Source organism: Hippocampus guttulatus, chromosome 12, assembly GCF_054856545.1.
Source record: "Hippocampus guttulatus isolate MCC_2025c chromosome 12, RoL_Hgut_1.0, whole genome shotgun sequence".
NCBI lineage: Eukaryota > Metazoa > Chordata > Actinopteri > Syngnathiformes > Syngnathidae > Hippocampus > Hippocampus guttulatus.
The window spans coordinates 18,422,642-18,447,128 of NC_141272.1; the positions used below are offsets into that span (position 1 = coordinate 18,422,642).

Consider the following 24,487-nt stretch of genomic DNA (forward strand, 5'->3'; position numbering starts at 1 on the left):
TTTTGACTTCAAAATGGCGCCGCGAGAGTGGCTGCCTTTCCAGCAGCTCCTATATTTTGTTGTTCTACTTCTTCCTTTGATAACTTTGCTGCTGTGAATTGGGAATTTCTCCATTGCGAGACTAATAAAGGTTTTCTTATTGCTCAGTCACACACCTTGCTGGATCTTGCATTTTTACATTGCAGACAACATATACACAATATTGTTTGGCTATGTTTGTAATGTATGTTTTATATCCTCTCTTTTTCAATCTAAATTTAAAATACATATGAAGTATGCAGTCAATAAATAATGTGACCAAATGCCAATGTGGAGATCAGAATGAAAGTGACATGATTTTGAACTGTTTCTTATGTAGCTACTTGTCTTTGAGGCAGTGAATTCCAAAATTCTTTGTACATTTTTATGTTTAAAAAAAATGCTAACATTTAGCCCATAACCTGAAAATTTTGTGAGCAGTCAGTTGTGAATGACGATCTGGCTGGAGCTCCAAAAAGGAAAGAAAAAAAGCCCATATTGCTCCAACCCCTCCCCTCCACCCCCAACAACTATCAGATTCTTGTGAATTTGTGGACAACTGGCAGCAGGCCAGTGCAGCTTGAACTTTTGGGAAGTGAAATTTATTTGGTTGCAGGGTAAAGAAGAGTGGGAGTGTTCGTGAAGCGAGGTGGGGGGCGGTTTTTCGGTGGGGTATAAAAAAACAAAGTCCAAAAAGTTTGTGCAGAGTCTGCATCGGTGTCCCGGGGCTCCAGTGCAGAAAGCTTCAGTCCAGTCGGAACAACGCGCTGTGTGTGCTGTGCAAACATGGCACCTGTCCTCCACACCTTGGCGGTTATACTGGCGTCTCTCTTTTTGCAAAGTGGTTCATCGGCTCATCTCAATGACACGTAAGTGGAGCCAATCTTGACCCGGGTGATCTCGAGAGTCATAACGTTGCTCTCCGCACGATGTTTGTATAAACTCGGGACACAGGTCCTGCCTAATGAAGACTATCTTTCTATCGTTGTCACTCAGCATTTTGACCCCGATGTATTTGCGTAATATGAGAGCGTGTGTTTGGCGTTGTCGCATCGACCGTTTGCATTGCAAAGTACTGCTTCAATCCAACGACGTCGTCATATAATTTTCTTTTTGGGATCCGAGGCGATGGTATTCTCTGCCCCCCACCAAGCAAAACCTCAAATATGGCCTTTATTTCTCATGCAACGTGCAAGGATTTCAGGCTATGGTTAAAAGTAGTTGGAGAAGGAAGAAATAATTTGTTTACTCACCAATATTGCTTCATTCACTTTTCATTAGTAGTTGGTGACTCAACACTCATGTTTTGCAAGTAAACACTTTTTTGCAGTGATTCACAACCTTAATTGAGCCATGGCACCAACTATACAAAAACTTCATGCCCCCCCCCCCTCAAAAAATGGCAGTAAAAGTATGACTACAAAAATAATAACAACCGTGTCTCAGGTTACTCACAAATTGATTCACTCGGTGTTAAAGCTGAGTCTGTTTATAATACAAAGCTATATACAATATATATATATATATATATATATATATATGTATGCATGTGTGAATGGGGTCAAATCACTATTTTACTCTAATACAACCATGGTCTCATCACTTTGGTCTTAATGTCTAATCAAACCACTAAGGTTCCATTCTTCAGACTCGTTGAATATTCAATGACATTTTACACACCCCAAAGTCATAGGAGGAATAAAAATCAAACACTTTGGTGCCCTAAGATTTTTCAAAACTCCTGCATATGAATAAAAACGTCAGTAGTGTATAAAAAATGTCATGTTTTTGTTTTTAATTGTTGAATGGCACAATTGGAATATTTTGTTGAGCTAATAACCTACAAATATAACAAAATTTAGGTTTTATTAGCTGAAAGCAATTATTTGACTGCTTTTTACTGATGTTTTAGGTTTTTGCCATTGTATTGTTTCCTTTTTTTGTCCTTTTTTGAAGTTATATAAAATAATTTTTTGTCATCCACTGCTTGTTGCCTACAAAGCTGTTCCAGTAAAATATTTTGCAAATACAGTACTGTATATCTTCAGCCACTGTCAGTCTTTTCATCATACAAAACCACACTTTGCCCATTGAGATGACGATACATCAGCCAATATGGTTATGCTGTCCTGTCAACAAAAATGGCGCGACCAAATCTGTTGGTGTGACCAACAAAAAAAAGTTGGCAGCACTCGTGATACCAGTGCACAAGCTCGTGTAGAGCCCTCATGTAAAATTTTTCACTTTTCAATATTTTGCTACATTTGCTGTCTCAAAAGAAATCCAGTCACGTTACACTTGTTTACTCGCACAATGTTTGTGTTTTTCCGGTCCATGCAGCATATTCGCCGTGACTGTAAGTTCCCGGGTTAGAGGAGGGTCACAGGAAACATTGTGTGCCCTCATCCAGGGGCCCACGGAGCTTGTTGCATTGAGTATCACCCTGGACACGGACACTGGCAGCGCCGTCATCCTGGAGAAGGCAGTCAAACAGGACTTTTACCAGTGTCTGAACTTTCAGGTCCGTTTGTTGACTATCTATCCATCTTTCCGTTCGTCCATCCATCATTATGTAGCAAATTATCTAGCTGGCGCCATGACTCGAGCTATCAGCACGGCTCTTTAGCAAATAACTGCTCTGGACTGTCTCCCCACAGTGCGTTGTTATGCAACCAAACAAGCTTTGCTCCTTTTCAATGACCGCCCAAGTGACCCCAACCACTCAGTGATAATAGCGTTTGATTCCCCCCCCCCCGAGTTAAACTCTAGCTGTGTCAGAATTGGTCTGGCATTTCTCGACCTGCAGCTCAACAAAGGCTGCGTTCTACTGCAGCCCAGCAATGTACCTGCATTCCTCTGGAAAAAATTCCCTCCCCCGACTCTTAGTCCCTCAACACGCACACACATATGGACCAAAAAAGGGCCCTTAGAAATTTTGGAAGCAGTTGCTGCCCCTCGTTATGTAATAACAGCTCCACTTGCACTGTAAAAACAAGTGAAAGCGTATGCTTAAAAGTATGGAGTGATTTCATAGTTGACCTTGTGGAGTGGTTTGTTGCAACACAGGGCCGCTTGGTAATAGAATATTTGTACGAATTCCATCTCTTTCTCATTTTCCCCTCCCTTTATTTACAATATATCTGTTGGCGTCTGTGTGTATGTCTTTTGGCACTGTAGGTCCCGGCAGTGCGCACTAGTACTGTGGCAACCATAAATGTCACTGTGAAAGGGGAGAGTGCCACCATGAACAAAAAGACCAAAATCCTCATTGTGCCCCCTGCTTTCATCCACATTGTCCAGACTGATAAACCCATCTACAAACCTGGGCAGACCGGTAAGTATCGCCACAATCAAAACATTAAAAGTTGAGAGAGCATTTTGGGATGGAATAGTTTGTTGCAATACAACCAAATCTATCTTTGCACTTGTAAAACAATACATTTACAATAGTGAGTACTTCTGAGCCAGAAGAGCTGCTTGTGGCCTCGGTTCACGAATGCCACACCCCTCTTCAAGTCCATGACTCGAGCCAAGGCCGTCACAAATGCGCACTAGCGCAATATTCAAACATGGCTTTTCATAATCGAACGTTGTGATGATAGTAGCCATGATAAAGACACAGAGAATGCTGCTTCAACAAAATCTCAAATCAAAGCCACCATTAACACTCTTAACCAGAGGTCCCCAACCCCGTGCCACGGACCGATACCGGTCCGTGGGTCATTTGGTACCAGGCCGCACAGAAAGAATACATAACTTACATTACTTTCGTTTTATTTATTTCTGAATCTGAGAGATGTTTTATTTTGAAAAATTACCGGATCCTCTGTTACATCCGTCTACAATATGTCACTCTTGACACAGGTGGAGGCGCGCTTCTCGGTCACGTGATCGGTTACCGCTAAAATGAAACCCAGTTACTAGCAAAATGAGTAAAAAACAAAGGTCTTTGGAAAGTTTCTTTGGGAAGGGGGAAAGGCCCAGACAGGAGACAGAGGAGGGGCCTATGACTTTCAAGAAAAAGAAGGCAAAATTTAATCGACAGTGTCAGGAGTCCTACTTAAAATGCGGATTGATCACAACGCGAGATTACCACGCACCAAGCCCAATCTGCATAAAATGCGGCGATGGTGAGTCGTATTTTTCATGCACTTTGTATTTGCGGTCTATCTTATTTTGAAGGCCCGTGTAAACATTACCATAGCGACCATAGAGTGTTGCGGCCGGTCCCTGAAAATGTTGTCTGACATTAAACCGGTCCGTGAGGCAAAAAAGGTTGGGGACCCCTGCTGTAAACAAGCAGATGTAAGCCACAGCTGCAATGTTGGTGGTGTAGAGCGTCTTGGTGTTGGTCCGCATTGTCCAAACACTTCTACAATAATCCAGCCATCCATACACCCTGAACTGGTTGCCAGCCAATAGCAGAGCACACACAGATTAACAACCATTCACGCTCACACTCACACCTAAAGACAATTTTGTCAATTCCATTAACCTGCCACATATGTTTTTGGAATGTGGCAGGAAACCGGAATACCCGGAAAAAACCCACACAGGCACGGGGATAACATGTAAACTCGACACAGGAAGGCAGGAAGCCGGAATCGAACCCTGCACCTCTGCACTGTGAGGCCGATGCACTAACCAGTTGACCACTGGGCCGCCTTCTATAATAATAATAACCATAATAATACAGTCAAACCTCGGTTTTTGAACGTCTCTGTTCTCAACCAAATCGGTTTTCGACCAAAAAGTTCGATTTTTTTATGCCTCGGATTACGACCGAAAAACGGTTCTCAACCAAACTGAGCGCACTTGAATGCGCCACTCGACTTCCTTACACGAGGAAGTGACATTTCCTCAGTAGACAAAGAAGTGACGCCTCCGTTGTGAGCAGACGTGTTCAATAAAGATAAAAAAAAGCAGATGTGTTTGTTGAGATCTACGAAAATTGGACTGTTATTTCTGCATGGCACCAAAGAAAGCAAGTGGAAGTAAAGCTGGTGAAAAAATAGGAATATAGTGCGCAAAAGTATTGAATTTAAGAAAGATTTGATAGTGAAATATGAATCAGGTGTGCGTGTGCGTGTGTCTGTGTTGGCTAAGGATTTCGACTTACCGAAATCAGCAGCATCCTAAAAAAAAAGACCATCGTAAAGTCAGTGATGTGGCTAAAGGATCTCGTATGTTTAGCAAACAAAGGCCACAAATATTCGCGGAAGTGGAGAAACTTTTGCTTATTTTCATAAATGAGAAACAGCGAGCAGGGACAGTCTTAGCCAAGATACGATTTGTGACGATAGTATGGAAATTTGATAAAAAAGGATCCTAGCATTGCTCCTGAAGAGTTTGATTTTAAAGCAAGCAGAGGATGGATGGAAAAGTTGAGGAAAAGAAGTGATTCATCATGGGGAGGCAGCCAGTTCAGACAAGGAAGCTGCCGAAAAGTTCAAAGTTGAGTTTGAAAATCTCAAATCTCACCAAGGCCAAGGAATATATTCCCCAGCAAACTTTTAATATGGACGAGACTTGTGTGGATAAAGCGGTTCAGAAAATGGATGGAGGGATGTTACCTTGTACCGTAGCGTAGGATTGCAGACAGCGCGTCCATAGTTACAGCCATTACTTCAGGGTTTATAAATTCAAGGTGTAAAAGAATTCAATCTACAATTGTCACGATGAGAGAAAGAGAGATGTTCAATTTTTATGTTACAATGTCCATGTTTATGTTAAAATTTGTAAAAATAAAACATACAAAATGTTTGTAGTTTGTTGTTACTTGCTCTCTTATTAAATGTGTATACAGTTTATGGTGTAAAATAGTTGAAAAAAGGCTTTAAAAAAAGTTGTTTTCTTAACTTGGAACGGATTAAAAATTTTACATTGATTATAATGTGAAACATTGTTTTGGTTTTCGAACAAATCGGTTTTCGAACAGCCTTCTAGAACGGATTATGGTAGAAAACCGAGGTTTGACTGTAATAATAATATTAGTACTACAATGAATAATATTCTTTTAATTCTTAATAAACTTGTCATTAGCAAGCACTATTGTCTTAGTATATACATCCATAATAATTTGCCGACAAATCATGTGTTGTTCTGTTCCGCGACCCTGCTGCTCTTGGTATGAATCTATTACGGCTAGCGATGATTATGCTAGCTGAAGCTAGCCACATGAGACTAATTTATGCCCCGATATAAAGTCATGCGTGAGCTCATCATATTATTTCATAACAACATACGGTTTCTGCTGGGATGTTTCAGTGACAAAAGCAATTTGGTCCAAAACTAAAAATACACTGTTGGGCCATTTTCAGTGAATCTGACTTACTTCTTTCTTACCTTTCTTACTGGTTGGGCCAGCGTCCGAAGGTGGGAATAGTTTTTTGACACTGCAGCCCATTGCCCACGGGCCATCCGGCCACTGTTAATGTCTAAAACTGTGTATAATCTATCTGTAATTATGACATTCACAGCAGGACAAATGAATGTTGTCAAATGTGCTTTTCCCTCCCTGTAATGTCGACAATGCAGTGCTTGAATACTTTTTTTCACTGCCAATGTTTCTTTACAGTGCAGTTCCGAATAGTTTCCATGGATTCCAGTTTCATCCCTGTGGACCGGCTGGTAAGTTTTCAATTGATTTCTGTCGTTTGAGTGATCGTTAAAGTGGATGTAACGGTGAACTTTGTCTGGTGTGATTTCTGGTAAATGTTAAGAACATTTTTTGTTCCACTATTTTTGTTCAAGAGAGTGGGAGGTGAACGGAGAGCTGTTTGTTGGTTTTTGAAGCCGGCGTGGGTGTGATACGCTGTGTGGAGTAGTGTGATAAACATGCTGTCAGAGTTCATTTGCCTCATACTGCATTTGACCCAAACATCTGAATCAATACAGGCTCAAGGCCTTTTCCATTAGTGGGGAAACGATCTGCAGTGCATGTTGAAGATCTGCCAAAACGGATTGAGAGAACTGCAGTTTTTTTTTTCTTTCCCTGTTTTACCACATGCTGAATTTGTCTATGGGATCAGGATTTGGTTTTCTTTCATTTGAATGAAAAGCAGCCAGCTAACAGCGAGGGTGATGTTTTACTACAGTATTAACGGTAGCTCAGTCATCAATCTTACAGGGCCAAAAGTAGAAATTATAAATATTTAATGGAATGTTGTAAATTAAATAGTAATTTAAATGACTAAAAGCAATACTTTAAAACGAGTGATCTCAACACCCTTGCTCATCCAATTTAAACTCCATCTGATTACAAATTATGCAATACAGCATGCACTGTAACATTTTCAGCCCAGTGACTTCAACACCCTTGCTCATCCAATTTAAACCCCATCTGAGTACAAATTATGAAGTATAGCACACTCTGTAACATTCTCAGTCTTGTTGCTTATCTGAGATAAAATATTGCCCTTTTTGTTTTGCCAGAAGATGAAAGGTCAAGTCTTGGGCATGGAAAGTAAACAATGTATACATCAGAAACTTGTCTGCACATTCCGATGTCACATCTACACTCTCCACAACCCTTAAAGGGAGAATACTATCTAGTAATTCTACTTTTGGATTGCATTCTCTGTTCCTTCTTTGACATTTTGGCTCAGTGACGGCATCATATTCACACACAATTTGTGAGGTGAAACAACAGGAAATGGGAATGCAGTGGTGTTCAAGATGCTTTGACTGACAAATAAAACACTGTTCCAATTTGTTTGGCTATTGCCGTTTTGTTCATTTCCCAAAATAGTCAACGCAATGTTCAGTGAGCACAAGTTTTCTTCTGCAAAGAACTCTGAATCTGTCATATTTCTGTTATTGCATTGATCTGTTAAAATAAATAATTCTATATCAAAAAATTGGTGTTTTGACAAATAAAAATCACATCCATCAATTTATTTTGAAATTCCTGATTTGATATCACCTTAACAACTCTTTCATCGACAATCCAGAAACACAAGCAGTTTTAAATACCTGCTTGCTTTTAGCAGCCTTTTTTTTTAAATACAGTGCGTTGTCCTATAAAAACTTGAGTTAAAATGGATGAACCCTTTCAGTCTCTGAATTATGCATATACAGTAAATATTCTCTAGTACGGACTCGTGTTTGCGCTGTCCAATTTGTCCTGATAACAGAAATTCCTCATTTGGGAAATGAGCATGGTACATGTCCTTTATGAACCTGCAAGTATGTTGATAAAATGCACGTGTAACAACACAATCAATAAAATACAAAAATATACTGTCCAAAAACTGTTTATATAACAAAAACTGCAATACAGGTGTATCCCAAAAAAATCACAACGGTAAAATACGTACAGTATTTTAATGTTTTTTTTTTTTCTGTCTTGGGAAAAAAATGTGTATTTTGGATTGTTTTGTTGGATGCATTCTTTGGTTTATGACAATGTTTGCCCGCGTGTCATACAGTTTTCTTGCTAGTTGCAAGTAACTGTACTGTTGATCACCGATGTCTGATAATTCTTGTGCATACTGAAGGATTTTTGTTGCCATTTGCATTGCTTCCTTGCTGGATGGTGGCTTGTCATCAGGAGTTGAATCGATGCCTTGTTTTTTAAAGTTTCGTAGATTTGCGTCTTTCCGACTCCAAGTGTCTGCTGGATCTTTTTAACTTTGTGTCCAACCTCGCTCAAACGGATGCATTTCACTCGCTCCGCTCCAGTCGTTACAGTTCTTCTACGTTTCGATGCGATGATCTACACGACGTAAGTGAATAAAGTTAAAATCTTTCGCAATTAAAGTAAAACGCACGCCAATAAAAAGTCGCTTACACGTCTTCGTTTTGAATCTGATGAATGAAAACGGCGAAGCGAGCACGTTTCTTCGGTCATGTCGAGTGGGTGCTGCTTTTAAGCTAGTGTCGCGTTCTCCAGGATGTAAGTGAATAAAGTTAAAATCATTCACAATTACAGTAAAACGCACGGCAATAAAAACTCACTTACACGTCGTCGTTTAGAATCGGATGATCGAAAAACGCGAAGTGAAAACTTGTTTCAGCGTTGTGTCTTTTCCGTCGCATCGGGTGGGCGTTGCGTGTACTTAAGCTCCCGCGGCATTACACCTTCATCCTGGTTACGGGTAGTGGAATTTCCGCTTACGCAAGTTCCGGTAACACGTAATATCGTAGTCAAAATGTTAATGCATAGGTTTTTATTCCGGGTGAAGGATATTCCTTTCCATAGAATTCCGGGATGGGAATATTTACTGTATTGAACAATACGGTGTCTTTCCTGAAATGTTCAGTGTTTTCATTGCCCTGCTAAAGAACACCACAGCGAACCAATCAGAATCGGAACAGAGGGGTTTTCGTAAGCTAAACTTGACATCCATTCATTTCTTGACATTTCATTGGCTGAGTGAACTGATTGACATAAAAACAAATATTGATGAGCGTAGATAACTACAGGAAAGTGGTGATGAAAGTTGGCGGAATGGCCACTCACAACGTGTAATGAACCCTTCCAGCGACAGCGGTTACTACAGTGGACAGCTTATCGTGTTATCAGGAAACAGGATGCAGCAAAGGTTTCACGATGGTAGTGCTGTCAGGAGATTAAGAAAATGGTGCGATTAATTATGATCTGTAATTAATTGGCCTAATTAATCTTTATTTTAATCTCATCTAAAAATTGCTGAGAAAACCGCTATTTTCTTTTTAAATTCATTACATTATTGAGCATTGTGGCAGATGAAAAGATTCACATCACAAAAAAGTGGGATTATAAAGTATTTGATTGTTTTTATACAGACTTGAACAGATGCAGTCCAAGCCATTTACTTTCTGCTCTATTTGACACTAATCACAAATCCTACCTGCAACCTTTAGTTTCGTCCACCAGGGGGAATATCACTGTTTTGTTTTTGTAAATCTCCAAACAATTACAAAATAAAATTAAAGGAGGACACCAGCTCCATAAAAAGTGCTTAGGTTAACATATCAAAAACAGTAAGAACACTTTTCTGAGCAATACAAGTACTGAACACTGAACTTGCGTCAGATAATAAATAAAACAGACCCTTAAATCACACTGCTGTAAGTTAGCACAGAAATAACACTGTTCATCATGACAAAATAAAGTGCTGAAATAAACATTAACCACTTCGAATAGGCTACAGAGGACACAACAGCTATGCTGACTTCATGCCTCATGTTCTCCTTAAGTTTAGTTTGGCGAAAAGCTTTGCGATGGCTTCCTCTATTGATCACACTTTCGGGTTTAACGTTCGCCGGAGCTGCACTTGCGACTGGGTGCTTTGCATTGATGTAGGAGACTAAACTTGAGCTGCTTCGGTGGTAAGAAAACTCCTTCTTACAAATTAGGCACACCACTCTACCTTTATCAATAGTGCCGTCAGGGTGTTTTTGGAATGTAAATTGTCCATTCATTGTGCCGAGAACTCTAACATGCTCCTCCATTTTCACCTCTCCTCCCCTCACCGCAGCTTACATAGCCCGCCCAACTCCAATGGGAGCGAGCGAGTCAGCTTTTGCCAAATAAGCCCAAACATAATGACAGTCAATCAATGTCTGCTTCAGGCTGTGACTGACAGTAGTTTTCCCACACTCAACAACTCGAACACAGGAAGCCAACACATTAAAAAGAGATACTGGAAAAAGGCAACCCACCTACAGAAACAATAAAGTTAGAGATTAAAATTTAGATTAATGCGAGTACAAAACACAATGCGCGAAATAAGACTGTAATTAATTAATCGCAATTAACGTGATAATTTGACACCTCGAAACGATGGATGCACGTATGTGTGTATGTGACGTGATACGAGCACCTAATAAGTTTGACTTCTTTGTTCTTTTTCAGTACACAATGGTGGACCTTCAGGTAAGAATCGCCGTTTTGAGCCACACTGACATGATATTCTCTTGAGTGGCTGAGAGGAACAGTGAAAATTTCTCATTTGAAACATAATATGGTGGGTGTGTCACTTAAAGAGGCACTTCAATGGATCATTGGTAGATGAATTTCAAAAAATTGTGCATGCATATGTTGATATGGTCTTGGCACAACACGGAGGGACAAGAATGTAAGCTTTTTTTTCATTCGACAATGATCAAAGCTGGAATTCTCACTGATCACGAGCCACATGAAGTTAAAAGAATTGTGCTGTCCTTCTTCAAGTTGTGATGGTGTGATGGTCACTTGCAACTCCACGATGACAGAGGGTCAGTCATCACACTTTTGTCTTTTGTCTGTCTGTCCATGTAGGACCCCAATTCCAATCGGATTGCTCAGTGGTTGGATAAATTTGTTTCAGCGGGAATCCTTGATCTTTCCCATCCCATGATTGAGGAGGCAACACAAGGAACCTACGTCATTACCGCCACCACTGACAAAGGAGAGAAAATCTCCCACAGCTTTGACATCAAGGAATATGGTCTGCTATAGTTGCGACGAAATGCTTGTGCTCGCTTAACCTTCCTTCTTGGTTCATGAGCATTTATTCTTGTTCATGATTTAGTTTTGCCCAAATTTGAGGTAACTGTTCACCTCCCGAGTGTGGTTTCAATCTTGGACCAGCAGGTCACGCTGAAGGTTTGTGGGAAGTAAGTGTTTTAATCCGATTCCATTTGCTCATCCTCATTTTTTTTTATAAAAAGGAAGAAAGCTAGAGAAAGATTTTTAAACTGAAGAAATGAAAATGTCTTGTAAAGAGCCCTGAAACTCATGCTATTTCAATGTAATTAATTTCTGAACAGCAATCAGAATTACTGCGAGTTACATAAGTAATAATAAAGAAAATAACTTTTGCTTCTATCTGCAGATACACTTACGGAAAGCCAGTTGTTGGTACAGTCAAGGCGGTGTTTTGTCGGAATGCTGTTCACTTTTACTGGCATTTTGAATCGAAGACAAACATCTGCAAGACATATAAACTGACAGTGAGTAGCTGACCTCCAACTTCTATTGTCTGTGCCTTCGTGTAAATCCCTGAACTGCATTCGTCTAAAAACTTGTGACTCTCTTCCAGACCGATCATAGTGGCTGTGCTACAGAAACGGTGAGCATGACAGATTTTGCCCTCAATAAGAATATTTATGAAGATAGTTTTGTGGTGGCTGCTGAACTGGAAGAGCATGGCACAGGTAAATTGGTGAAATATTTTACTGACCATCTCGTTACCAACATGACTTGAGAACTGGTTCTAATTGATTACCCTATTTCCCATTTAGGTGTGATCCTGAAAGGGACAGGGCGGACACGCTTCAGTGCTGTTATCAGAACAGTCACTTTTGAAGATGTACCTGAAGCGTACAAGCCCGGCATCCCATTTGAGGGAAAGGTACTCACTCTTTTTGAATTGTTGTAAAAGCCAACAGGAAACCAAGTCCAACCAATAAGCCAAAGGACAAATTGCACCTTAAAGCAGTGAAGCAATTCAGGTCAAATCCAGAGATGTGAGAGATGACAATGTTTTTCATTAATACACCACTGTGATAGATTTGAATGACCGTAACAGTGAGGTGGTTAAAATGCTCCTCTGTGGCAAAGTCCCGGTTTGATGAGATCTGCCCGGAGTTCCTCAAGGCTCTGGTTCTTGTGGGGCTGACCTGGTTGACACGCCTCTGCAACATTGCGTGGAATGGTAGCCCGGGGTGGTGGTCCCTCTTTTTATGAAGGGGGACCGGAGGGTGTGTTCCGACTACAAAGGGATCACACTCCCCAGCCTTCCTGGTAAGGTGTTTCCAGCAATGCTGCAGAGGTGGGTCCATTGGGAAGTTGAGCCTCAGATTCAGCATGAGCCGTGTGGTTTTCGTCCCGGCTGTGAAACATTGGACCAGCTATAGACCCTTAGCAGCGTCCTTGTGGGTGCATGGGAACTCGCCCAACCAGTCTACATGGGCTTTGTGGACTTGGAGAAGGCGTTTGACCTTGTCCATCAAGGAGTCTGTGGCGGGTGCACCAGGGGTATTGGGTACCGAACCCCCTGTTCCGTCACCATGCCACCGATGTCAGAGTGTGTTTCACACTAACGGCAGGAAATCGGATTAGTTTCCAATGAGGGTTTAACTCCGCCAAGGCTGCCCTTTGCCACGATTCTGTTTATAATCTTATATGGACAGAATTTCTAGGCGCAGCCGAGTTACTGAGGGGCTCCGCTTTGGTGGCGTCAGTGTTGCACATCTGCTTTTTGCAGATGATATGGGTGCTGTGGGCTTCTTCGAACCAGGATTTCCAACTCTCACTGGAGTAGTTCGTAGCAGAGTTTGAAGAGGTTGGGATGAAAATCAGCATCTCCAAGTCTGAAACGGTCGGACAAGGCTGCAGTGTTTTCTCCAGGTCGGGATGAGATCTTACCCCAAGTGGAGGAGTTTAAGTATCTTGAGGTCTTGTACACAAGGGAGGGCAGGAGGGAAGGAAAGATTGACAGGCGGCTCGGTACAGCGTCTGCTGTGATGCGGACTTTGTATCGGTCTGTCGTGGTGAAGAAGGAACTGATCCAAAAGGCAAAGCTCTCTATTTTCCGGTCGATCTACGTTCCAACCCTTACCTTTGGTCACGAGCTATGGTTCGTGACCAAAAGAACGAGATGTGGCGAGCGTGAGTACGTCTGTGCCAGCAGAAAAGGCTTTGAAGGCCCTGATGGTATGCCACCGCCTGCTTTTCAGTAGCCAGGATGGTGTCCAAAAAACCAAAGCACTAACCAGACCCTACCGTACTTGACCACACCCCTAATATTACATTGCTGAAATGCATGATGTGGACATGTTTCATTTTCCTGGCCATTTAAGGGACTATTTTCAGGTTTGTCCATCCGAATGGCTAAACATTTGTCCTCATTGTTGTTTGCAGATCAAAATGACGGGTCCGGACAAAAAACCCGTCGCCAATGAACCTGTGTACTTATTTGCCCCGGACTCAGTCAACTTAACACTCACCACAAACACAAAAGGCGTCGCCTCGTTTTCATTGGACACCACCAACTGGAAGGACCATGTGAGCCTTAAGGTTTGTGACCAGTGACGCAAAAAGGGGGGAAATCCACCATATGCGTGGCATAAGAGGTGCTGCTCCGAAGGGCCGCCAAAACTTTGGTAGGAAACATTTTTGGGGAGTAGGTATTTGATAACAGAGGCACGTCACTGATTCGACACCCCTCCGCTCTGCGACTGCCACCTCCTTTCCTCTCATCATCACAAAATAAAGAGGCAAGAGAACGGTTTTACAGGGATGAAAAGCAGGTTTTCACAGTAGTTAAGCGATGTTGACAAGTTCTGTCAGTGTATCAAGAGGAGATTTGTAAATATTCAGATTAGCTAAAAGCTACTAGTAAAATGATAAGTTTCTGTTGTTTTGCAACTGTGTACTGAACAGGATTATAAATGTAACAAATCATTAGAAGAACATTAAGCAGATGTTGAATCATAAAATTAATAAATTATAGAACTTGAGAACAGTGGCTTTCTTGTGTCTGTCGGCCGCCAGAAGAAAACTTCTCTTCATTTTTAATATTCATGCACCAGCTAGGGAAGTAACGACTCTGGAAAACTGATTTAAACTGTTTAAAATAGGCATCGTATGTGCTGCATTCAGATGATGATGGTCGAAAAACCGCCCTACCGGCCCAACAATAAGTTGTTGATGTATACAAAATTAAATTGCCATTGGATAACTGCAATGTTTTGAATGGAAGGATATATTAGAAAGAAACAAGTTATCAGAAGCGATCAAAGTTGACTCGGCTGACCCGAAATTTGCCGGTGGCTTAGAATCTCACCATCATCTTGTTTTTGTGTTAATAGGCCAAGTCCAAACTGGTTGATGATGATGAGCCGTATTTACCAGATATACAGAGACCCGAATACAGGGCAGCCTACCATGGCGTATCAGCATTCTACTCAAAGAGTAGTAGTTTTCTGAAGCTCATGCAGGTCAGCGGTAAGATCCCCTGTGACAAAGACGCCACGGTACGAGCTCAGTACATCATTCAGGGACAGGAGCTCAAGAAGAGACAGGAGAACTTAGACTTTTTCTACTTGGTGAGTTCAGTCATTCTCAGTATTGGCAACTTCAGTCTGTACTAGAAATTGTTGTACTGTGTAAAAAGCAAACTGAATACACACAAGTTTCAAATGTCTGTGTGGGTAAAGTCACACTTTGAATTTATGTGTACTTAGGTGATGTCTAAAGGAGCAATTGTGCAGCATGGCCGTCTTCCAGTGGCTGTTACAGTGGGCACAGGTAATCTAATTTGAATTCATTTAATTGTTCTTGCATCGGTTATCACAAGCTAGGCTGGTCTCCTTCCACATTCAAAAGACTTGTGGTAGTTTCATCTATAGGGGTGTTCACACGGCACACATTTGCATCGGTGCTGCACCGACGTATTTAGTTGCGATATATCTTACACTGGTGCAAATTTTGTGGAGCGTTCACACGAAAAAAGCTGCTGACTAAAGAGAAGCGTGTTTACCCCGGTGCAGCCCCACTTGCGTTCACAGACCCACCAAGACTGGAAACTGAAATGTACTGGAAAGGCATATGGGAGAAGGAGGTCGCACATAACAGCAGTGCACAATGGCTGGTGACCCTGAGAGAGGAGCACAGTAACCTCCCTGAACAGAACCCAGTTGCCATAACAGTGGCAATTACACAGGAAAGAGTCTCAGACTTGAAAAACTGGAAAGCACCAGGCTCGGACATGGTCCACACCTACTGGCGAAAGAAACTCACAGCACTCCATGAGCACCGAGCAGCACAAATAAACCAGTTGCTGAAGCATGGGACTCACCCAGGATTGCTAACTGAAGGGCAAACGATCCTGATCATGAAGGATCCCTCAAAGGGTGCAGTCCCATCCAACTATTGGCCAATAACCTGTCTCTCCACAACATGAAAGCTCATGTTAGGCATCATTGCGGCTAACATAAGTAGACACATTGATCAATCCATGAGCAAAGCACAGAAGGGCATTGGTAGAGATACCAGAGGAGCCAAACATCAGCTACTGGTTGACGGAACAGTCGCACAAGACTGCAGGTCCCAACATACCAACCTGTGCACAGCCTGGATTGATTACAAGAAACCCTATGACTCAATGCCTCATACATGGATCACTGAATGCCTGGAGTTGTATCAGCTGAACAAGACCCTAAGAGCCTTCGTTTCAAACTCGATGAGGATGTGGAAAACCACACTTGAAGCCAATGGCAAGCCACTTACCCAAGTGTCCATCAAATGTGGCATAGACAAAGGTGATGCACTCTCCCCACTGCTGTTCTGCATAGGACTGAACCCCCTAAGCCAGGGGTGCCTATTACGTCGATCCTGATCGACCAGTAGATCTAGGACTCGTCCCAATTAGATCCGAAAGATGGAGAGGAGAAAAAACCCCCAAAAAACATTTGTGTGTCTTTGTACATGTTAGTAATATATTTTTTGTGTTAATGTACACTGCACCCTAATCATCCTATCAGTCTCATTTTCCCAAAAATATTTTTTAAATAAAATAAAATAAAGCAGGTAAATCTTTAACCTATGGTGGTGTGTGACCTACGTCAGCGGAAGTTGTTAGCGCTCAGCAGTCTGCAATTGCAGCTTGTGATCAGAGCTGTTGCGCTATATCTTTGATCGTCATTATTCTCATTCAGAGTTTGCTTTGTGTACAGTTCACAGAGGGCACAGGCAAAAAATAGGAATCCAGAGGGCTGAGGGAAGCACTTTAAAATGGTATGTGTGAGCTACGATAGTCAACAAGCTGCAAAAGTGCATCGCTTGCTTCTGTGTTTTGCTTCTCATCATGGCGCGCGCTAATGTGTGAGTGCCCGATCGTGCGCGCGTGTGTGTGTGCGCCCGTGCGTGAGCGGTAAGGGGCGATCCCGGGAGGTTGGTTGAACGAAAAGTCGATCTTTGGTCCAAAAAGTTTGGGCACCCCGCCCTAAGCCAAGTAATCACCAAGACTGGCTATGGATACCGCCTCAGAAATGGAGCTACGATCAGTCACTGCCTATACATGGATGACCTAAAGCTGTATGCTAAGAGCGAAAGGGACAGAGACTCCCTGATCCACACAACCAGGATCTACAGCAGTGACATTGGGATGCCATTCGGACTTGAGAAATGTAGTCGGATGGTGACTAAGCGAGGCAAGGTACTCCACACTGAAGGGGTGTCACTCCCTGACGGAACAATAGCAGACATTGAGGACAGCTACAAGTACCTCGGTATACCACAAACCAATGGCAACCTCGAACTGGCAATAAGGAAAGCGGCGACAGCCAAATACCTCCAGCGGGTGAGGCAAGTCCTAAGAAGCCAGCTCAATGGCAAGAACAAGACCCGGGCAATAAACAGCTCTGCCCTGCCAGTGATCAGACACCCTGCAGGAATAATAAGATGGCCAAAGGAAGAGATTCAGACCCTAGATGTTAAGACCCGGAAGCTCCTAACCATGCATGGAGGGTTCCATCCCAAATCCAGCACCCTGAGATTGTACGCAAGCCGTAAGGAAGGAGGCCGGTGACTCGTGAGTGTGAGAGCCACTGTCCAGGATGAAACATCCAAGCTCCATGAATACATCAAGGAGAAGGCTCCAACGGATGACGTACTCAGAGAATGTCTCAGACAATGGGGAACAGAGGATGAGGTGCTGTTAGAGGGACCACCATGGGAGGACAAGCCCCTACACGGGATGTACCACCGGACCATAACTGAAATGGCTGATCTCAAGAAGTCCTATCAGTGGCTAGAGAGGGCTGGCCTGAAGGACAGCACAGAGGCACTCATCCTGGCTGCTCAGGAGCAGGCCCTGAGTACCAGAGCCATAGAGGCCCAGATATACGACACCAGACAAGACCCAAGGTGTAGGTTGTGCAAAGAGGCACCTGAGACGATCCAACACATAACTGCAGGGTGTAAGATGCTGGCAGGGAAAGCCTACATGGAACGCCATAACCAGGTGGCTGGCATAGTCTACCGAAACATCTGTGCGGAGTATGGACTGGAAACCCCAAGGTCAAAATGGGAAACACCTCCGAAGGTGGTGGAAAATGACCAAGCGAAGATCCTGTAGGACTTCCAGATACAGACTGACAATCTGGTAATGGCGAACCAACCATCTATCGTGATCATAGATAAAGGGCAGAGGAAAGCCGTTGTAGTGGATGTAGCGATCCCAAGTGATGGAAACATCACAAAGAAGGAACACGAGAAACTGGAGAAATACCAAGGGCTCAGAGAGGAGCTGGAGAGAGCCTGGAAGGTAAAGGTGACAGTAGTGCCTGTGGTGGTCGGAGTACTCGGGGCAGTGACCCCCAAACTAGATGAGTGGTTGCAACAGATCCCGGGAACAACATCGGACATCTCGGTCCAGAAAAGCGCAGTGCTGGGAACAGCAAGAATACTGCGCAGAACCCTCAAGCTTCCTGGCCTCTGGAAGGGGACCCAAGCTGAATGGGGGACGGACACCACCCGAGCGGTGAGATGAGGATTTTATTTATTTATTTTTTTAAAATATAAGAGCAATAATCCGACATGGGACATGATCTTGGCAGTTCTTAAATATACTGAATCTTGATTGCCTGACTCGAGACAGGTGTACCGCTGAAGTCACGCCCAACTCTCCAGCTGGTGCTGAAACACAAAACAAAACAAGGCAGAGCAGAATGTGGCGATTTGTGTGTGTGTGGGGGGGGGGGGGGGATAATTAACATTTTAGCTTGGTTTATTCTCTTGTTTGGATGTGTTTGTGAGTCAAACATGATTTCTAATGTAATTTTATTTAGTTAAAACCATGAAAAGTGACCGTTTTTTTGAAACATTGTGGATTTCATTCTGCAACATCCTGTTCTTGCCTCTGTCAGTGAACAAAGGGGAGGTGACCATCCCCCTGCATCAAGTGATCGACCTGGCGCCCTTTGCACAAGTTGTACTTTATACTGTGTTGCCTGGTGGCGAAGCTGTGGCAGATAGCTACGACTTCCCCATCCAACTCTGTCTCAAAAACAAGGTTGTACCTGGTGATTATCAAATTCACAATTGACAAATTATATGTACTTACCCTCTGAATGAAATTAATGTTGTAAATGGTGTTAAACAAGAGATCATTTGAAATCGCCACTGACCCCAATTGTTGTCTTCTGTTCAGGTTTCTCTTAAATTCCCGTCCATCCAGGAGCTTCCAGCAGAGAAAACCACATTGAAACTCCAGGCTCAGCCTGGCTCTTTGTGCTCTGTTCGAGCCATTGACCAGAGCATCCTATTGCTGCAGTCAGAGAGGGAACTCACAGTTGGCTATGTCAGGCAACTTCTACTTCATGCCAAGACATTCCCCACCCCCCTTGTTTATACGCTAATTTCTAAAAAATACTCATCGAAAAAGCACAGTCGAACAAATTTCCTCAGAATGAGAAGTTTTAGGGTTTAAATCTGTCCGCTGCGGAATTTCACTCTGCCTTTGACTGTTCTTGTTGGGCACACTGGCTTGCTCCCATTGTCCAAAAAACAATGTACTGTACTGATGTACACCACATTCAAGTTACATCACCGCTGTCGTAATGGAATGTCGTAAACCCAAGATTTGCTTCCCCTGTATCATATGGTCAACAAGTTATCTAAACAAATCTCTGTCCACACAAAATGCCATTTAAACAGGTAGTTTATTACCGTATTTTCCGCACTAAAAGGCGCACCTAAAAGCCTTCCATTTTCTTAAAAGCTTACAGCGTGACTTAAAATCCGATGTGCCTTGTGTATGGTTATTACGGTAATATGTGGACCCCAAAATGGCTCCTTGCTAGAGACATGCTGACAACGCAGAGTTCAAATTTAAGGCGATCGGGTTATGCATTTGAACACGGAAACAGAGCAGCGGCAAGAGAGTCGGACGTTAATGAGTCAATGTTATAACTTGCTGATGGTTAAGTGAACTGTGTCTCTGCTTTATTAAATAAGTTTTACAGCAGTGGACTATGGACTGCTGAGGCGCGCTTCACTCGAGTGGTGTTGCTACAGTTCTGTTGGCATTTCCTTGAGCGTAGCTCCATCTAGTGGATGCATTGTAGATTGTGTCTTATAGTGCGGTGCGTCCAATATATGAAAAAAATGACAGAATAGGCCATTCATTGAAGGTGAATGAATGGCCTTCAATGAATGGCCTATTACCCATACTCACTCATAATCCAGTGTGCCTTTTAGTGTGGAAAATACAGTCGTATTTTGTAGTCATCCATCCATCGGTTTTCTGTCCCACTTGCTCGGAAATGTTAAAATGTATTTGATTTTTTATTTTTATAAAACTCCACTCTTTTGCTACAGAGTTTTGATCATATTGTGTTGAATTCTGTGTAGGTGTACAATCAGCTGCCTCTGCAGAAGCTGTCGGGATACTCGCACGAAATTGAAGACTATGATCCTTATCCTTGCTTTCCTGGGCCCATACCAGAGCCTGAACCTGAGATGTTGGTGGATGTCGACGAAGGGCGAAGCAAGCGCTCACTTTACTTTGAACCAACCACTAATAAAGATGACGTTTTCAGCATCTTCAAAGTAAGGCTTTGGACTTTACACTTAAGGAGGCTACATCCAGTATAACTGATATTGACCGGTTTTATTTTTCGGGAATGTGCCTATCAAGTGCAGCTTGGCAGTATCGGGCCTGTGGGCCACATCGGGTCCGTTTACGATCTGTGACCTGCCATTGCAAGCTCTATTTTGAAAATGGTGTTTGCTATAGCCTATTTCCCCGTGTCACTTTAAGGTGTCATGAATGCTACAGTTGTTGTGTGTTTGTGTGTTTGAGTGGTACAAGTGAGCATGGGCAAAACAAGTGTGTCCAAAGGCGAGAACTTGTTTACTTTAGTTTGCATCATTCTTATTCACAGTGGACAGAAGATTTTTTTTCACTTAGAATGATTTGAGCATCCCGACTTTAGACATCAAGTATACTGTACATAGACCACACCTTGACGTAATGTCCTTCAATGACGCCGCCATATTGAATGTTTCAAAGTGGAGCAATCGGTGGGTTACCTCGTGCTGCGTGGATCCGTACCAAACGTTTTCAACTCAAAGATACCAGATATAATGGCATTAAGACTGAACAAGGACGTTTGAGTGTATTTGCCCAAAGAACCATAATTTTCCGAATTGAATCAGCTGGCTTCATGGCTTCTCATACTATGAAGTCCCATATTTGATTAATTCTATACTGTGCATTCCCACAGTGAAACCAGCCTGCAAACACAAAAGTCTTTCCAAGTTTAAATAAATTGCTGTGCATTGACTCCGTATTCTGGTTGTTAAGTACTTCGATAAAATTTTTCCTCATACTGTCAAAGTTTGCAGTGATTGCCGTGATCGCTTGTGAAAATGAGCACGATTCATGAAAATCAGTTACATTTAACTGCTGGTTAGTTAGTCAGTAAATATGATCTGTAATCTTGTGCATCTTTGTTGCACAGGAAATCTCTTTGCAATAATAAAACAAACTAACAAACAAGTAGGGGGAGAGATTTGTCTCAAAATCCTTAACACAAATATTTTTATCTAAGATATTTATTTGTTTTTTCAGATTCACAAATATATCCGTAATTTTATGTTTTTATTTTTTATTTATTTATTTACCATGCAATTATCACGACGTATCATTTGGAACTACAGTGATCCCTTGCTCTAACGCGGTTCACTTTCCGCGGCTTTGCTGTTTCACGGATTTTTTTAGTGCAGTTTTTTAATGCTCTTTAAACAGTGAATTGTGTTCTGCAACCTGATTGGCTCAGGCACTGATCGATGTGAACAGTCTCCGCACCTTGTCTCTGTACAGCTTGCCAAATTTACCTTTGCAAATTTTTGGTCTTTGGTTTCATTGTATCAGTGGCGGATGCTGGTCTGTCAAGGAGGGGTAGCTCAATTTCGGCCTACATCATATAATGTGTCCGTTTATTTTTTACAGTACAGGAATTCTACTCTCTGTTCCTTTTCAAATAAAGGAAAAGGATGCCTTCAACATAAGATCGGTGATTGGCTCATTTCGCTGTCAATCAAAAAGAGATTTAGCCTCAGAGAGAGATCATCCAATCAGCATGAAGAAAAGCTGAGCTTCTGCACGCCCACTGTCCATAGACTCCCAAAGACACTGAGCGTCCAATGGGCGGGACAAAAGCAGCATTTATCCAATGACTCGTCTCGTTTCAATGCATTGGGACAACCGAACCGAACCTGAACTCTCAAGATGCTTCTTTTTTAAAAAAATAAATCCTACTTCACAGATTTCACTTTGCACTGGTTCTTTTTGGAACGTAACCCCCGCAATAAGCGAGGGATTACCGTATTCAATTCTGCTTGTGAATTGTTGAATGTGCATTTGTGGCTCAGCGAGCATTTAATTTTGAGACAAATTTCATGCAGTTTTAAAATCTTCCCTCACAGATTCCAAACATTCACGCATTGAAAGGCCATCTCTCCTCCACCTACTCAGAGGCAATGTTGCTGCTTCTGTTGAACAGTCACGATTCATCTTCAGGTTTTTTTTGTTTAAAAATTGGAAATTGAAAAATAGACAGGAAGCCTTGATCTGATCTTAACACAAGTGAGGAAACAAAATACGACAATAACATGCAGTGGTGGGCACATAATTCCGTCAGTCATCGTGCTTCATTATTTCAGGCCAGCCTAGTTTGCCGTCGGCCATAGCCACTCGGCGTCAAGAACATACTTACCAGTACTACATCACAAGCAGGCACTAAACAAGCAGACACGTAGCTGAATAAAGCAAAATAAAACTGTTTTGTGTATCTTTTGGTCTCACAGACGGCAATGACATTGTCACGTTATTTTTATTTTACCAGTCAGCTGTGTGTGTTTTTCATTTCATTCGCCGACGAGGGATGGAGTTCGGCCCATAAGTTCCGGCCTGAAATAATGACGGCATGCTGACTTGAGAGATCACCGTGTCCACTTCTGCTTGGCCGCGAGATTGCGTTGCCTTTACACGGAAGACATTTTTCTTCTGCTGCGACCACTTTGGCTGCTGCTGCAGCAGCGTAGGAGTAGTCGTTTTGTTGTTTTTCAGGTTTTGTGACTTGACAAATCTATCTCTCTTATTTCAGGGGATTGGAGTCAAGCTTTCGACAAATTCTGATGTGAAGAAACCCTACAACTGCCAACGACATATGTATGCTGATTTCGAGGAAGGGGACTTTGGTATGTTTGCTAAAGTATATACTAATCCCCACTAGTTTGTGAGGTTGCAGCACAAGCTGCTTGTGGATTTCTCATCAGAGCCCACTTGATTTTTTTTTTCAGGAATTAAATCGTTACAGTGTGGCATCTGAAGCCTACCATGTATCGTTTTTGATTATTTTCATTCTTCTGGGGAACTCAAAATGCTCTACTTTGTTGTGCAAGGACACAAAGTTTCATTCCTTCAACTGCGAAAATGCAAGGCGAATGCCTCCACTGTATTTAAATGCCCCACTGATATTGTTCTCTGTTTATCCAAATGTAATGGACAGCAAGTATGTTTTGGCAGATGATTGTGGTTGATTCTTATTTAAAGGTACCGTAAATTTTTATGTCTTCGGAGCAGAATACGACACCCCGGTTTCCATGGCCTTCAATGTGATGCGGGTCTCTGGTAAAGAAAGTGTCGAGAAAACTAAGGAGGAGAAGAAGGAGACCATAAGGACCTTCTTTCCAGAAACATGGATCTGGGACCTCGTTTCTGTTGGGTAAATATGTTCAAATGGAAGATAATCACAACTTTATTGAAAAGTTAAGTTGCTCTGTGAGGTCTGAGCTCAAAGCCACTTGGTGTGCGTGCAATGCCTGCGTGTGTTTAGAGACATGGGTACAGTGAATTTGGAGAAGACCGTCCCAGACACCATCACCAAGTGGGCCGCTGGAGCTTTCTGCGTCTCGTCTGTGGGCTTCGGCGTGGCGCCCACCACGGCGCTGACTGTCTTCCAGCCCTTCTTCGTCAGTCTCACGCTGCCCTACTCTGTCATTCGTGGGGAAGTGTTTACTCTCAAGGCCACTGTCTTCAACTATCTCTCCAAGTGCATCATGGTAAATAAATATCAATGATTCATTCAAGAAGTAACATCTTGGATAGGATTCGGAATGATTTCATTTGGTTCCTTGATGGAAACTGGCGTCTGTCCTGGATCACAGACTTTTGTAGTTTGCAATTTTTTCCACATTAAATGGTGTTAATGGCATATGTTCTCGCCATAGATGACTTTTGAATTGTAACTTCCCTCCACCTCATGCTTCGATAGATCAGATCCTCCTGAAGAACTTGCTGTATTCTACTGTTTTCTTTCTAATACTGGCAAATATGTCGCTGTCGTGTGTTTGCAGGTGAAAGTGACACTAGCTCAGTCGGACACGTATACCTTCAAAAACTGCGACGACTGCCAATACAACGTGTGTCTATGCAGTGAGGAGAGCAGAACCTTCACTTGGATTGTCACGCCAACCGCCCTTGGTAAG

At 42.5% G+C, this 24,487-nt stretch overlaps 1 protein-coding gene across 2 annotated transcripts in view; it reads left to right on the forward strand.

Annotated features, from left to right (window-relative positions):
- The first annotated feature begins 703 nt into the window (after nucleotides 1-703).
- The window catches only part of LOC147197726 (alpha-2-macroglobulin-like), a 58,419-nt gene continuing 34,635 nt past the window's right edge, over nucleotides 704-24,487 (forward strand). The window contains exons 1-20 of one of the 2 annotated variants that reach the window (XM_086126130.1): nucleotides 704-887; nucleotides 2,359-2,539; nucleotides 3,196-3,352; nucleotides 6,596-6,648; nucleotides 10,859-10,879; nucleotides 11,264-11,432; nucleotides 11,517-11,601; nucleotides 11,820-11,937; nucleotides 12,027-12,141; nucleotides 12,229-12,338; nucleotides 13,850-14,005; nucleotides 14,800-15,036; nucleotides 15,175-15,238; nucleotides 18,859-19,004; nucleotides 19,143-19,292; nucleotides 20,345-20,542; nucleotides 23,104-23,197; nucleotides 23,580-23,724; nucleotides 23,836-24,061; nucleotides 24,356-24,482. In XM_086126130.1, coding sequence (XP_085982256.1) covers nucleotides 805-887; nucleotides 2,359-2,539; nucleotides 3,196-3,352; nucleotides 6,596-6,648; nucleotides 10,859-10,879; nucleotides 11,264-11,432; nucleotides 11,517-11,601; nucleotides 11,820-11,937; nucleotides 12,027-12,141; nucleotides 12,229-12,338; nucleotides 13,850-14,005; nucleotides 14,800-15,036; nucleotides 15,175-15,238; nucleotides 18,859-19,004; nucleotides 19,143-19,292; nucleotides 20,345-20,542; nucleotides 23,104-23,197; nucleotides 23,580-23,724; nucleotides 23,836-24,061; nucleotides 24,356-24,482 — 2,635 coding nt within the window. In that variant the 5' untranslated portion in view covers nucleotides 704-804. The remainder of the gene's footprint in view (nucleotides 888-2,358; nucleotides 2,540-3,195; nucleotides 3,353-6,595; nucleotides 6,649-10,858; nucleotides 10,880-11,263; nucleotides 11,433-11,516; nucleotides 11,602-11,819; nucleotides 11,938-12,026; nucleotides 12,142-12,228; nucleotides 12,339-13,849; nucleotides 14,006-14,799; nucleotides 15,037-15,174; nucleotides 15,239-18,858; nucleotides 19,005-19,142; nucleotides 19,293-20,344; nucleotides 20,543-23,103; nucleotides 23,198-23,579; nucleotides 23,725-23,835; nucleotides 24,062-24,355; nucleotides 24,483-24,487) is intronic. The other variant, XM_086126132.1, reaches the window with a different exon arrangement.